General features: G+C 41.0%; 1 protein-coding gene across 1 annotated transcript in view; it reads right to left on the bottom strand.

The window, feature by feature from the left end:
• The window catches only part of smchd1 (structural maintenance of chromosomes flexible hinge domain containing 1), a 160,111-nt gene that overhangs the window by 47,338 nt on the left and 100,655 nt on the right, over nucleotides 1-12,118 (bottom strand). The window contains exons 24-27 of the mRNA XM_084326451.1: nucleotides 10,277-10,405; nucleotides 9,623-9,844; nucleotides 6,799-6,947; nucleotides 2,014-2,099 (exon numbers count right to left, since the gene is read on the bottom strand). Of these exons, the coding sequence (XP_084182577.1) occupies nucleotides 2,014-2,099; nucleotides 6,799-6,947; nucleotides 9,623-9,844; nucleotides 10,277-10,405 (586 nt within the window). The remainder of the gene's footprint in view (nucleotides 1-2,013; nucleotides 2,100-6,798; nucleotides 6,948-9,622; nucleotides 9,845-10,276; nucleotides 10,406-12,118) is intronic.

The following is a 12,118-nucleotide window of genomic DNA, read 5'->3' as shown; positions in this document are numbered from 1 at the left end:
CTGGTTGTTGTAAACAGCGACTCCTACAGGTCGGTCAGGGCGCCTGCACAGCGAGGGAGGGAAATGGTGAAGGTAGTGTGACCTCCCACGCGTTACACTTCACCAATGACAGTCCTCGCTGCCAGGTGAAAAGAGGCTGCTGGCTGTCTCCTATGTATCGGAGGAAGCATGTGATAGACTTCAGGGCTCCCTAGACCGACCAGTGGGAGGCACATGCGCACAACGACCAGGAAGGGGAGGGGGGAATTGGCATATTGACAAAAATATTGGGATGGGAGGAAAAATACAGAAAAATAGGAGGAGAAAAAGTGGACAAAAAATAATATTATCATAACTAGCCAGCACTGTCCGCTTCCATTCATTGTGCTAAGCTAGGCTAACGTGCAGCCAGATAGCTTTCTACTGAAAAATGTTGGCGTGTTCCTTTAGTTTGCCCATCTTATACCACTCTCTGCCAGTGCTGTAACCCTATGGAGTCGCTCACCTTCTTTGCAGGGCTATAACTTTTTAAATATTATGGCTATATATACATTAATATGGCCCATTCAACATCGGGTATCTATCGTTCCGGATGTGGGAACGTACATTTTTCCATTTATACATTGTCGTGTTAGTACCGTCGTGAATGTCAGTATGTTTTTAGAGTGTAGAGCAGTAATTCCTAGAACGCGAGTAGGGATGTCCCGATCACGTTTTTTTGCTCCCTATCCGATCCCGATCATGTGATTTTGAGTATCTACCGATACCGATCTTTCCCGATCCGATAATTTTTTTTTTATATATATAATTTTTTTCTCCCATCCCAATTTCTCACATTACATTCACCCTGAATGTTGACGTTATCCAGGTGAAAAGTTAACTTCATTCAAGCGAGGCATTGCAACCGGAGTAATCTAAAAACTCCGCCTCCAACCTGCTGCTTCATGAGAGCAATGGTGCCATCGTCTGTAAAAATCAGGTGACTGCAAGTTCTGCAACTAGTGGATGTCCCTCATCCTTGACATAAATCATTTGATGTATAATTAAATCAAAGGAAATGCGTTTGTTTTGGCAAAATTCTTCTGCTCTGTGACAATAAATAAATGAATGATGATATGCAATTTAAAACCAAAACTAAGGCCTCAGTATGAGTTTAAGACGTGAACCTTTTTTTTTAATTAAACATTTTTTTTTAAATAAATAAAAAATATCCCATTTTTTGTCCTCTTTTTTTTTCCCGATCCCGATCTTCTGAAAATCACGTGATCGGCCCCCGATCCCGATCACGTGATCGGATCGGGACACCCCTAAACGCGAGTTATAGGCCCCGACACATATTATACATAATCGATTGGCGTTTCGTTCCTATACACGCTATATTAAAAAATTCAAATGCATATGATCGCTATACATTATGCTCCATCATGCGTGAAGGAAAGGGGGAGGGGGGGTCATTTATGATTCCTTGATTGTCAGTAACGGCTTTCTTTAGTACGACATCATACGTTGATCAGATGGATTGCAATGAAATAAATGGACAATCGAGCTGGAATTAACGTTAGATTCCTCTTACCTGTGGCCGATGAGTCTAGAGAAAAAATATTCCAATTATTTGATTTCAATCTGCTAGATCCATTTTCCGTTTGTACGACACAATAAACGCCGAAAGCATCTTGATTCTTGCGTCTCGAAAGCGATCCAATGCACTCGAGGTGTTTGTCTGGATCCACGAAACAAGATAGCTCTGCCGGAACATTTTCCCCGATGCACAGAGCGCCACATCCGGTTTAGAGTGGAGTGCAACTCGCCCGAAATTCACCAGGCAGCGGTATTGAGGCGTTGCAATATCAGACACAGTCCAGCTGGCTCCCGGAGCCTTCCTGGATGAATTATGAATGGCAATAGCGAATAAAGGAAATAACGATCATAAAAACGAGTAAACTCGTTGTTGGTGTTATTAGATTGGCGGGCAATAACGAGTAAACTCGTTTTTGGCGCAGGATGTGTTAAGGGCAGATCATGTTAAAGACTCACAGATCATTCCAGGCAGGGCTTCACCCATCCTGATGTTGCAGTCACTCAGAGTAGCTTTCAGTTGTTTCGCTTCATCAGGTAATGGTCTGAAAAGAAAAAAGAATACAAATAAAAGCCATCAGTCGACTCCTAAATTTTTATTCATGGTTAGGGGCTGCATGTCTTGTACACAGCCTGAAATTCATTGACAACTTCAATGTTTTCTGGAATAACCCAGAACGTTTTCAAAGAAATGGCTTCTTCCCAAATCGCTTAGGTTCAAAGCTCCTAGCAGCAAACATGCGTCATGCCTTGATGCCTGGCCTCCAAGAATATTAAGCTCATACCAGCACGAGAGATAGTCATGAAGGACACAATCTCACCACGAAGTGCAGCAGCACAAGGCGTCCCCCCCCCCCCCCCATATCACACAAGGTCATCTCGTCTGATCAAATGTCCCCGAAAGCACAGTACAATCAGTGCAGTGCAGTATAGCACAATTGCCATGCCATCTCTCAAAACATACCAGTAATCATAACCAGCCAATGGCATGGTGAAAAATATACGCCATCAATGCGTTTACCTGCTATTAACCTCAGGGCCATCACGGTCAAGCCAAAGCAGACCTCCTCTAAAGAAGTCCAACAAATAAAATTAGCTTTCCTAAATGTGAGATCACTGAATAATAAAACATTCTTAGTAAATGATCTGATTAAAGAAAATAACTTAGATTGCATCTGCCTAGTAGAGACATGGCTAAATAATGACACAGCTACATCAATAATGATAGAAGCTGGTCCACCAGACTATAACTTTTTTCAAATACCCAGAAAAAATAAAAGGGGCGGAGGAGTTGCAGCAATCTTCTCCTCAAAACTCTTGTTTAGAATCAAAGAACTAGGCGAGTTCATGTCAATGGAATATCTTGCCATTGAACTAAAAACAGAATCAACTATTATTGTCACAATATACCGCCCGCCTAGACACTCACCAATATTTATACAGGAGCTCTCTGAACTGATCTCACTATGTGTTACCGGATATGATAAGGTGATCCTAAATGGAGACTTGAACATCCATTTTAATAAGAAAACAGACTCCAAAACTATAGAACTAAAAAATCTACTGGATAGCTTTGACCTAATACAGCATATAACAAATGCAACTCACAGGCTTGGGAATACACTAGACTTAGTTATAACAACAACTGGGCTAAGCATAACAAATATCTCAATAACTGAATTACCTCTCTCCGACCATCACTGTATATTTTTTGATACTCAAATAACCCTTACTAAAACAAAAAAATAAATCATAGTTAAAAAGAGGCTCCTAAACGACAAAGCTGAATCAAAGTTCATTGATCTTATCAGACTACATGAACCACACAATCATGACCGCTCTCTAAATGAAATGGTAGAAAATCTCAATGATGCAATGTCATCTATATTAAATTCTGTCGCCCCATTAAAAACGAAAAAGAAGAAAACTAGAGCCTCGCCCTGGTTAAACTATAATATGGTCAACGAAGAAAAAAGGAAATGTCGTGCAGCGGAGCGAAAATGGAGAAAAACAAAAACCACCATATGCTGTGATATATACAAAGATGCTTTAACTGCTTATAATAAAACCATCCGCTTAGCAAGGAAAGATTACTTCTCTAAAATCATTACAGAAAATGCTGGAAACTCCAGAATCCTCTTTTCCACTATTAATGTACTACTCAACACTGCCCCTACACCTCCTCAGTCATCAACGGTTAAGTGTGAAGAACTTGCACTATTCTTTAACAACAAAATAACCTTGATCAGGGCCAGCATTACTCATGATGGAAATACAGCTGATTGCGGCAAACCGTGCAATGTAACCATGAGAAGTTTCACATGCATCACATTAGATGTACTCTGCAAAACTGTCTCAGAATGTAACTCCTCCACCTCAGACATTGACCCTATACCTACAGCTTTCTTCAAACGGGTATTTAATAGTGTTTCAAGCCCTGTGCTAGATATCATAAACACTTCCCTTAGGACTGGTATTTTCCCGGATGCCTTTAAAACAGCAGTTGTAAAGCCATTACTAAAAAAACCTAACTTGGATAGTAATGAAATGGCAAATTATCGTCCAATATCCAACCTACCATTCATTAGTAAAGTACTTGAAAAGATAGTTTCAGTTCAAATAAATTCCTTTCTTGAAGAAAACAACATCTTAGAAGAATTTCAGTCAGGATTCAGAAAATATCATAGCACTGAAACTGCCCTCACCAAAATAATCAGTGACCTCAGACTAAACTCTGACGAGAATAAGATCTCCATCCTTATCCTGTTAGATCTCAGTGCAGCATTTGATACAATCGATCACGATATTCTAATCGATCGTCTTGAAAACCATGTCGGTTTCTCAGAACATGTGCTGGGCTGGTTTAAAACATACATCAGAGGGAGGAAATTCTATGTTAAACTAGGAGATCACATGTCTGATATATACGACAACAACTATGGAGTTGCACAAGGGAGTTGCTTAGGTCCTTTACTCTTCTCCCTTTACATGTTACCGCTGGGTGATTTAATTTTTTTTTATTTGAAGTCTTTATTTCGAACATGCAATGAATACAACAAACAATAACAAAAAAGAAATGATGATGATATCATCAGAGAACATAATGTAGATTTCCATAGCTATGCGGATGATACACAACTGTACATATCTGCTGAACCAAATGATACAGCGATTAGCTCCATTACAGACTGCTTACTGGCAATAAATAAATGGATGAGTAAGAACTTCCTGAAACTAAACGAGAACAAAACTGAAATTCTAATTATCGGCTCCAAAACTAAAAAAGAAACATTAATAAAGAACCTGGGGGGACTAACCCCTTGGATCAAATCTGAGGTCACTAGTCTTGGGGTTATCATAGATTCAGAACTGAACTTCAATTCTCATATTAGCAAAGTGACGAAAACATCGTTCTTCCATCTCAGAAATATAGCAAAAGTACGACCATTTATTAATCAGAACGATGCTGAGAAGCTAATTCATGCATTCATATCTAGCCGGTTAGACTACTGTAATGCACTTTTCACAGGTCTCCCTAAGAAAACCACAGAGAGGCTTCAGCTAATCCAAAACTCTGCAGCCCGACTGCTAACTAGAACCAAAAGGAGAGAGCACATTAGTCCAGTCTTAGCTGCTTTACACTGGCTTCCTGTAACATTTAGAATTGACTTTAAGGTCCTTCTCCTTACATACAAAGCTCTAAATGGACAGGGACCTAGCTACATCGCCAACACTCTAATAAATTACACACCAGCAAGAACACTGCAATCATCAGCTGCTGGACTACTAGAGGCTCCCAGAAGCAGTCAAAAGAGGATCGGTAATGCAGCCTTTATCAACTATGCCCCAAAACTATGGAACAAACTACCCCAAAACATCAGGGAAGCCAACTCACTAGACATCTTTAAAAGACAGCTTAAAACCCATCTCTTTGCTCAGGCATTTCACTGATAGATATCTGCTACCACCTAGTGGCAAGAGGAAACATCAGGGATATCCTGACACAACTTGTATTTACCTGCACTATTCTTACCCTGCCTACTCTTATACACTGCCTATCAAATTCATGTGTCGGTTATTGCACTTTTTACTTCTTACTGATGACTATTTTTAAACTGAATCATTTTAAACTATTTTTATTATTTGCTAGATCCAAATGTGAAACACTGTGATTATTTGTATTACTGAATAGAGAGCCTATTAGGATGCTAGATCCTAATGTGAAACACTGTGATTTGCCATATCTTGCTATGCTCGCTCATGCCTGTATTTTTTATGTCCGTTCTATTTTATAATTTTTTGACTATTTTTAAACTGAATCATTTTAAACTTTTTACCATTTGTGTTACTGAAAACTGTAAGCGGAGAGCCTATTGGGATGCTAGATCCTAATGTGAAACACTGTGATTCTACCTGTCTATCTTTTTATGCTCGCTTATGCCTTTATTTTTTACTGTTGTGAAGCACTTTGAACTGCAACCTCTGTATGAAAAGTGCTATACAAATAGTTATTATTATTATTATTATTATTATCAAACAAAGCAAACTAATACTAATTAAGCAACCAGCAACCAACATCACCACCAAACTAGAGGTGGTTTACAAATACATTTGATTTGATTTGTGATGGAGGTGCTGTTTTTTACAGTCCTGTCTGCGTCATATGGGACTGACACTACGGGGAAGGAGGTGGTGTTTCTGACAGTCCTGTCTGTGTCATATGGGACTTACATTACAGTGAAGGAGGTGGTGTTTCTGACAGTCCTGTCTGTGTCATATGGGACTTACATTACAGTGAAGGAGGTGCTGTTTCTGACAGTCCTGTCTGTGTCATATGGGACTTACATTACAGTGAAGGAGGTGGTGTTTCTGACAGTCCTGTCTGTGTCATATGGGACTTACATTACAGTGAAGGAGGTGGTGTTTCTGACAGTCCTGTCTGTGTCATATGGGACTTACATCACAGTGAAGGAGGTGGTGTTTCTGACAGTCCTGTCTGTGTCATATGGGACTTACATTACAGTGAAGGAGGTGGTGTTTCTGACAGTCCTGTCTGTGTCATATGGGACTTACATTACAGTGAAGGAGGTGGTGTTTCTGACAGTCCTGTCTGTGTCATATGGGACTTACATTACAGTGAAGGAGGTGCTGTTTCTGACAGTCCTGTCTGTGTCATATGGGACTTACATCACAGTGAAGGAGGTGGTGTTTCTGACAGTCCTGTCTGTGTCATATGGGACTTACATCACAGTGAAGGAGGTGTTTACCAGCACATTCTGGTCTTGGTAGGACACCTGGTAGAAGTGCTTCTCATGCACCAGTGTCTGCACCTGGATGGTGGGTAGGTTCCCCTGGGCCACGTCCTCCAGATTCACGTCAGCCGTCCAGTTCACCTGACACACACACACACACACACACACACACACACACACACACACACACACACACACACACACACACAACAAACAACAAAGGTGAAACGATGACTTCATCGAGACAGGATTCAAATATTCAGTAACATTCTCAAGTGACAATGAGCTTGGTGCTTGACGGCAACCAGTGCAGAATGAGTGAAGAACAAGTGTTTATGTTTATGTTTATTTAGGATCCCCATTCGCTTTTGCACTTGACAAAAGCCATTCTTCCTGGGGTCAGGCACACACAAATATACAACAACATTCAATACATTACATCAACATCAATCACATCATCAATTACATCACTATCAACATCAGTTAGGATGATATTGAACAAGATATCTACCAGCAAAAAGCATTCAAATAAAATAACTAAAATCAAACAAATAGTGCTTCCTGAGCAGCACTCACCGCCATCAACTTAAACACAACCAACAGTCAACTGGTTTTCACCGCTATGCCATAAGGGCTCAGTGCATGCTCATCAGCAGATGGCACTTTAACTTCCTCTTCTATTTCAGCTAAGTAGCTTGGCAATGAGTTCCATTCCATGATAGCTCTGTAAGTCACAGAAGATTTTAGTAGATTTGTTCTCGGTTTAGGTGCCATTAGATGGCCTGACGTAGCTTGTCTGGTCATATGGTCATGTTCTTCTCTTATGTAAACTATATGATCATAAAAATACTGTGGTTTTTTGACAACTTGAACATTTCTGAGAAAAGTAATGAGACGGGATTGCAGACGTTTCTCAACCGGAAGCCATGATAATTGTCTGTGCATAACTCCAATGTTAGTGCGCTTTGAACAGTGGAGAGCTAGCCTTGCAGCCTTATTTTGAGCTATTTGTAGTTTCTGTATATGTGTTGTAAGATGTAAGACAGAGCTCCCTCGTCATATAGATATACCTTTATTCTGGAGGCCAGTCCGTCTGTGAGAGGGACCTCCCTGCCTCCCTCGTCATATAGATATACCTTTATTCTGGAGGCCAGTCCATCTGTGAGAGGGACCTCCCTCGTCATATAGATATACCTTTATTCTGGAGGCCAGTCCATCTGTGAGAGGGACTTCCCTGCCTCCCTCGTCATATAGATATACCTTTATTCTGGAGGCCAGTCCATCTGTGAGAGGGACCTCCCTGCCTCCCTCGTCATATAGATATACCTTTATTCTGGAGGCCAGTCCATCTGTGAGAGGGACCTCCCTCGTCATATACAGTTGCAATAAAAATTATTCAACCCCCATTGCATATTGGGCTTTTTGGCAAACATTTTTAATTGTCAGCTGTTTGCAATAAACAAAGTAGACAAGAACAGTTTAAATAGTTAAATTAAATGAAAATTACAATGGTTTTTATCAAAATTCAACAGAAAATGCTACCTTTAATCACTACTGCAGTCTCAAGATTATTTAACCCCCTGTCTCAAGATTATTCAACCCCCTGTCTCAAGCACACCTGGTGCAACTAATCAAGGGCAATTAGTTCAAGTGTGCTTGAGATAGAACACATAAATACTTGGACTGGCTAAGGGTTTGTTGAGAGTGACGTTTGATTGCATGTTAGAAATTATGGCTAAGTGAAAAGAATTGTCCAAAAGGTTCAGGGAAGAGATAATTGCCTCGCACAAACAAGGAAAAGGATACAAAAAGATAGCAAAAGCACTGAATGTTCCTAGAAATACAGTTGGAACCGTAGTTCGCAAGTTCAAAGTTAAAGGAACAGTGGCTACACTACGTGGACGTGGCAGAAAGAGGAAGCTATCAGCGGCCGACACCAGATTCCTGAAGAGGCAAGTGGTCAAAAACCCTCGACTGACTGCAAAGGACCTGCAGCAAGACTTGGTGGCAGCAGGCACTGAGGTTTCAGTTTGCGCAGTAAGGCGCATACTAAACACTGAAGGGTTCCATGCCCGGACTCCAAGACGTACACCACTACTGACCCAAAAGCACAAAGAAAAGTCGTCTCAAATATGCTCAAAACAATATAAATAAGCCACAGAGGTTTTGGAGTTCTGTTCTGTGGAGCGATGAAACAAAACTGGAACTCTTTGGGCCTATGGATCAGCGGTGTGTCTGGAGGAAGAAGGATGAAGCATTATGCTGAAAAGAACACCCTGCCTACAGTGAAGCATGGTGGTGGCTCAGTGATGCTCTGGGGCTGCTTTGCTGCCTCTGGCACTGGAAACCTGCAGCGTGTGAGGGGGGGGCATCATGGATTCAGTCAAGTATCAGGAAATCATAGGAGGAAACGTCATGCCGTCTGTGATGAAGCTAAAGCTTGGGCGTCATTGGACCTTCCAACGGGACAATGATCCCAAGCATACCTCAAAGTCCACCAAGGCTTGGTTTCAGAAGAAGAAATGGACGATTTTAGAGTGGCCATCACAGTCACCTGACTTGAACCCCACATAAGAGAATCTCTGGTGGGATTTGAAGAAGGCAGTTGCAAAAACGCACACCAAAGAATATCACTGAACTGGAGGCCATTGCCCACGAGGAATGGGCTAAGATTCCTCAGGAACGCTGTCAGAAGAAGAAGCTAGTGTCTGGCTATGCATCACGTTTGCAGCAGGTTGGGAAATTGTATATTTGAGCCAAAAAGCCCAATATGCAATGGGGGTTGAATCATTTTTTGATTGCAACTGTAGATATACCTTTATTCTGGAGGCCAGTCCGTCTGTGAGAGGGACCTCCCTGCCCCCCTCGTCATACAGCCGGTAGTTCAGGTTGTCCAGCACGTCTCCGGCTCCCCACGCCACCTCCTCCTTGTCCCTCAGCACGTTGCCACTGCTCTCACAGTAGACCTCCAGCAGGGTGACCTGTGTGCTGGGCACCACCCTCAGCTCCCTCACCACCGCCGTGATGTGCTTCATGCTCTAGAGAAGGGATTTGACATTCACACACGGGTGTGAATTATTTGATTTCTTTCATGTTTTACATATACAATTTTAGTTTTTTTTGTTTTGCATATATATATATATATTTGTTTTGTAAGGTTTTAAATTAGTACACTCATTCGAGTAGTGGAAAAGGGGTAGGATTAAATAAGTGTATACTTCTTCCTACTCCTTTTCGAACATGTAAATTGAGTTATGTTTTGCTTTTTTTTTATAATTTGTTTTTCATTTAATTTCTTGATATCAACGATTTGTTTTGATTTTATATTGTTTGTATTTATTTACATGTTCGAAATAAAGATTTCAAATCAAAATTTATAAAAAATCAAATCACAATCAAAGTCTCACCCCGTGGATCTTTGAAATAAACAAGACAGAGGTAATCGAGAATTACACCGGTGTAACACTTACAAGCAGGTCAAACTTTACGCTGATGGTCTTTTCTTCTCCTTTCGTCATCTTGAGGTCGATTGGTTTGGTCACGAGAAGCCCGGCTCCAGTGGCGCTGCAGTCGACAGCCACAGTTTGAAGCTCAGGCACCTTCAAAAAACCACGGAGAAAAACATGAACTTCTAAATCAGCAGACGTGGAAATAAGCATTAGTGGTGACCATCTGTATCTAGAAGAGAAGGGTGGCTTCCAGGCAGCTGAGACTAGTGCGCACAGGGTGCTCTAACCTTCTTACTGTGTTCTTATGTAGTAGTAATAATAATAATAATAGATCAAATTTATATAGCGCCTTTCATAGAACCCAAGGTCGCTTCACAATCGGGACAAAAAAATAGGGCTAGGGAAATAGGGGGAAGAAAGGGGGATGAGGGAAGGTAAGGGATAATGGACCTAATCTAATCTAAACGAACTGATGGGGAAAAGCCTTGGTGAAGAGGTGTGTTTTTAGAGCAGATTTGAAGGTGTCCAGGGGTTGGGGCGTTGCGGATTTCGAAGGGGAGAGAGTTCCAGAGGGTAGGGGACGCCACGCTGAAAACTCTGTCCCCAAAAGTCCGTAACCTGGTGCGAGGGATGGAGAGGAGACCTAGATCAGAGGATCGTAGGTTCCGGGATGGAGTGTGCTGGTGGAGGAGATCAGACAGGTAACGGGGTGGCGAGGGCATGGAGGGACTTGTAGGTGAGGAGCAGGAGTTTGAAGGTGATGCAGAACTTGACTGGGAGCCAGTGGAGGTGGATGAGGGTGGGGGTGATGTGCTGCCAGGGCTTGGCGTGAGTGAGAACCCTGGCAGCTGAGTTCTGAACATACTGGAGCATGTACTATGTTACTATGCCTATACTACTATATACTATGTATTATGCTACTATTTACTAAGCTATTATGTCTATACTACTACCTACTATGTACTATCAAGTTCAAGTTTCAAGTTTTATTTTATTTGTCACATATAAAGTACATGTTCATTACAGTGAAATGCTTGGTTCTGTATGAGCCCCCGGAGAATGTGCTTCATACAGTAAAAAAAAAAAAAAAAAAAAAAAACACTACAAAAAAATACAATATACAAACTAAAGTACAACCTAAAGTACAAAATGAAGTACAATAATGCAAATAATTAGGTACAAAATGCAAAGATTAGGTATGGAATAAATGTAGTGCAAATATTTTGTAATAAATAGATCAAATATGGTGTAGTGTTAAAAGTAGGGATGTCCGATATTATCGGCCGATATCGGCATTAAAATGTGATATCGGAAAATATCGGTATCGGTTTAAAAAAATATATATATATATATTTTTTTTTTTTACATTTCTATAAACTTTATTTACCGAGGCAAGCAAGTAAGAACAAATTCTGATTTTATTTATTGTCAAAAGTATGCATAATGTTGTGTTAATTCCACAACAAGATATATGTAATGTTAATTACCTGAAATTATTCCATTTGGGGGGGGGGGGGGGGGGGGGGGGAGACCCTGCATATATCGATATCGGTTGATATCGGTATTGGAAATTAAGAGTTGGACAATATCGGTATATCGGTATCGGTAAAAAAGCCAATATCGAGCATCCCATTCCTGTGAATCTATGGAACACATCTGTACGTTTTTTTTTTTTCAATAAAATGCATTGTTTTGTATTTTTAATCAAGTACTTTGGTGCACCACTTTCTCCCCTTCCAAAGTACAAGCTGTTTTTGGCTGGGCTCCGCCCATACTCGCAATGCGCTTTGATTGACAGTCACCCACCTGTGTGTGTGTGCGTGCGTGTATGTGCGTGTATGTGACGTAAGTTGGGCGAGTGTG

This window comes from Notolepis coatsorum (genome assembly GCF_963971535.1).
Source record: "Notolepis coatsorum genome assembly, chromosome: 12".
Lineage (NCBI taxonomy): Eukaryota > Metazoa > Chordata > Actinopteri > Aulopiformes > Paralepididae > Notolepis > Notolepis coatsorum.
This window is presented reverse-complemented; position numbering and strand designations above follow the sequence as displayed.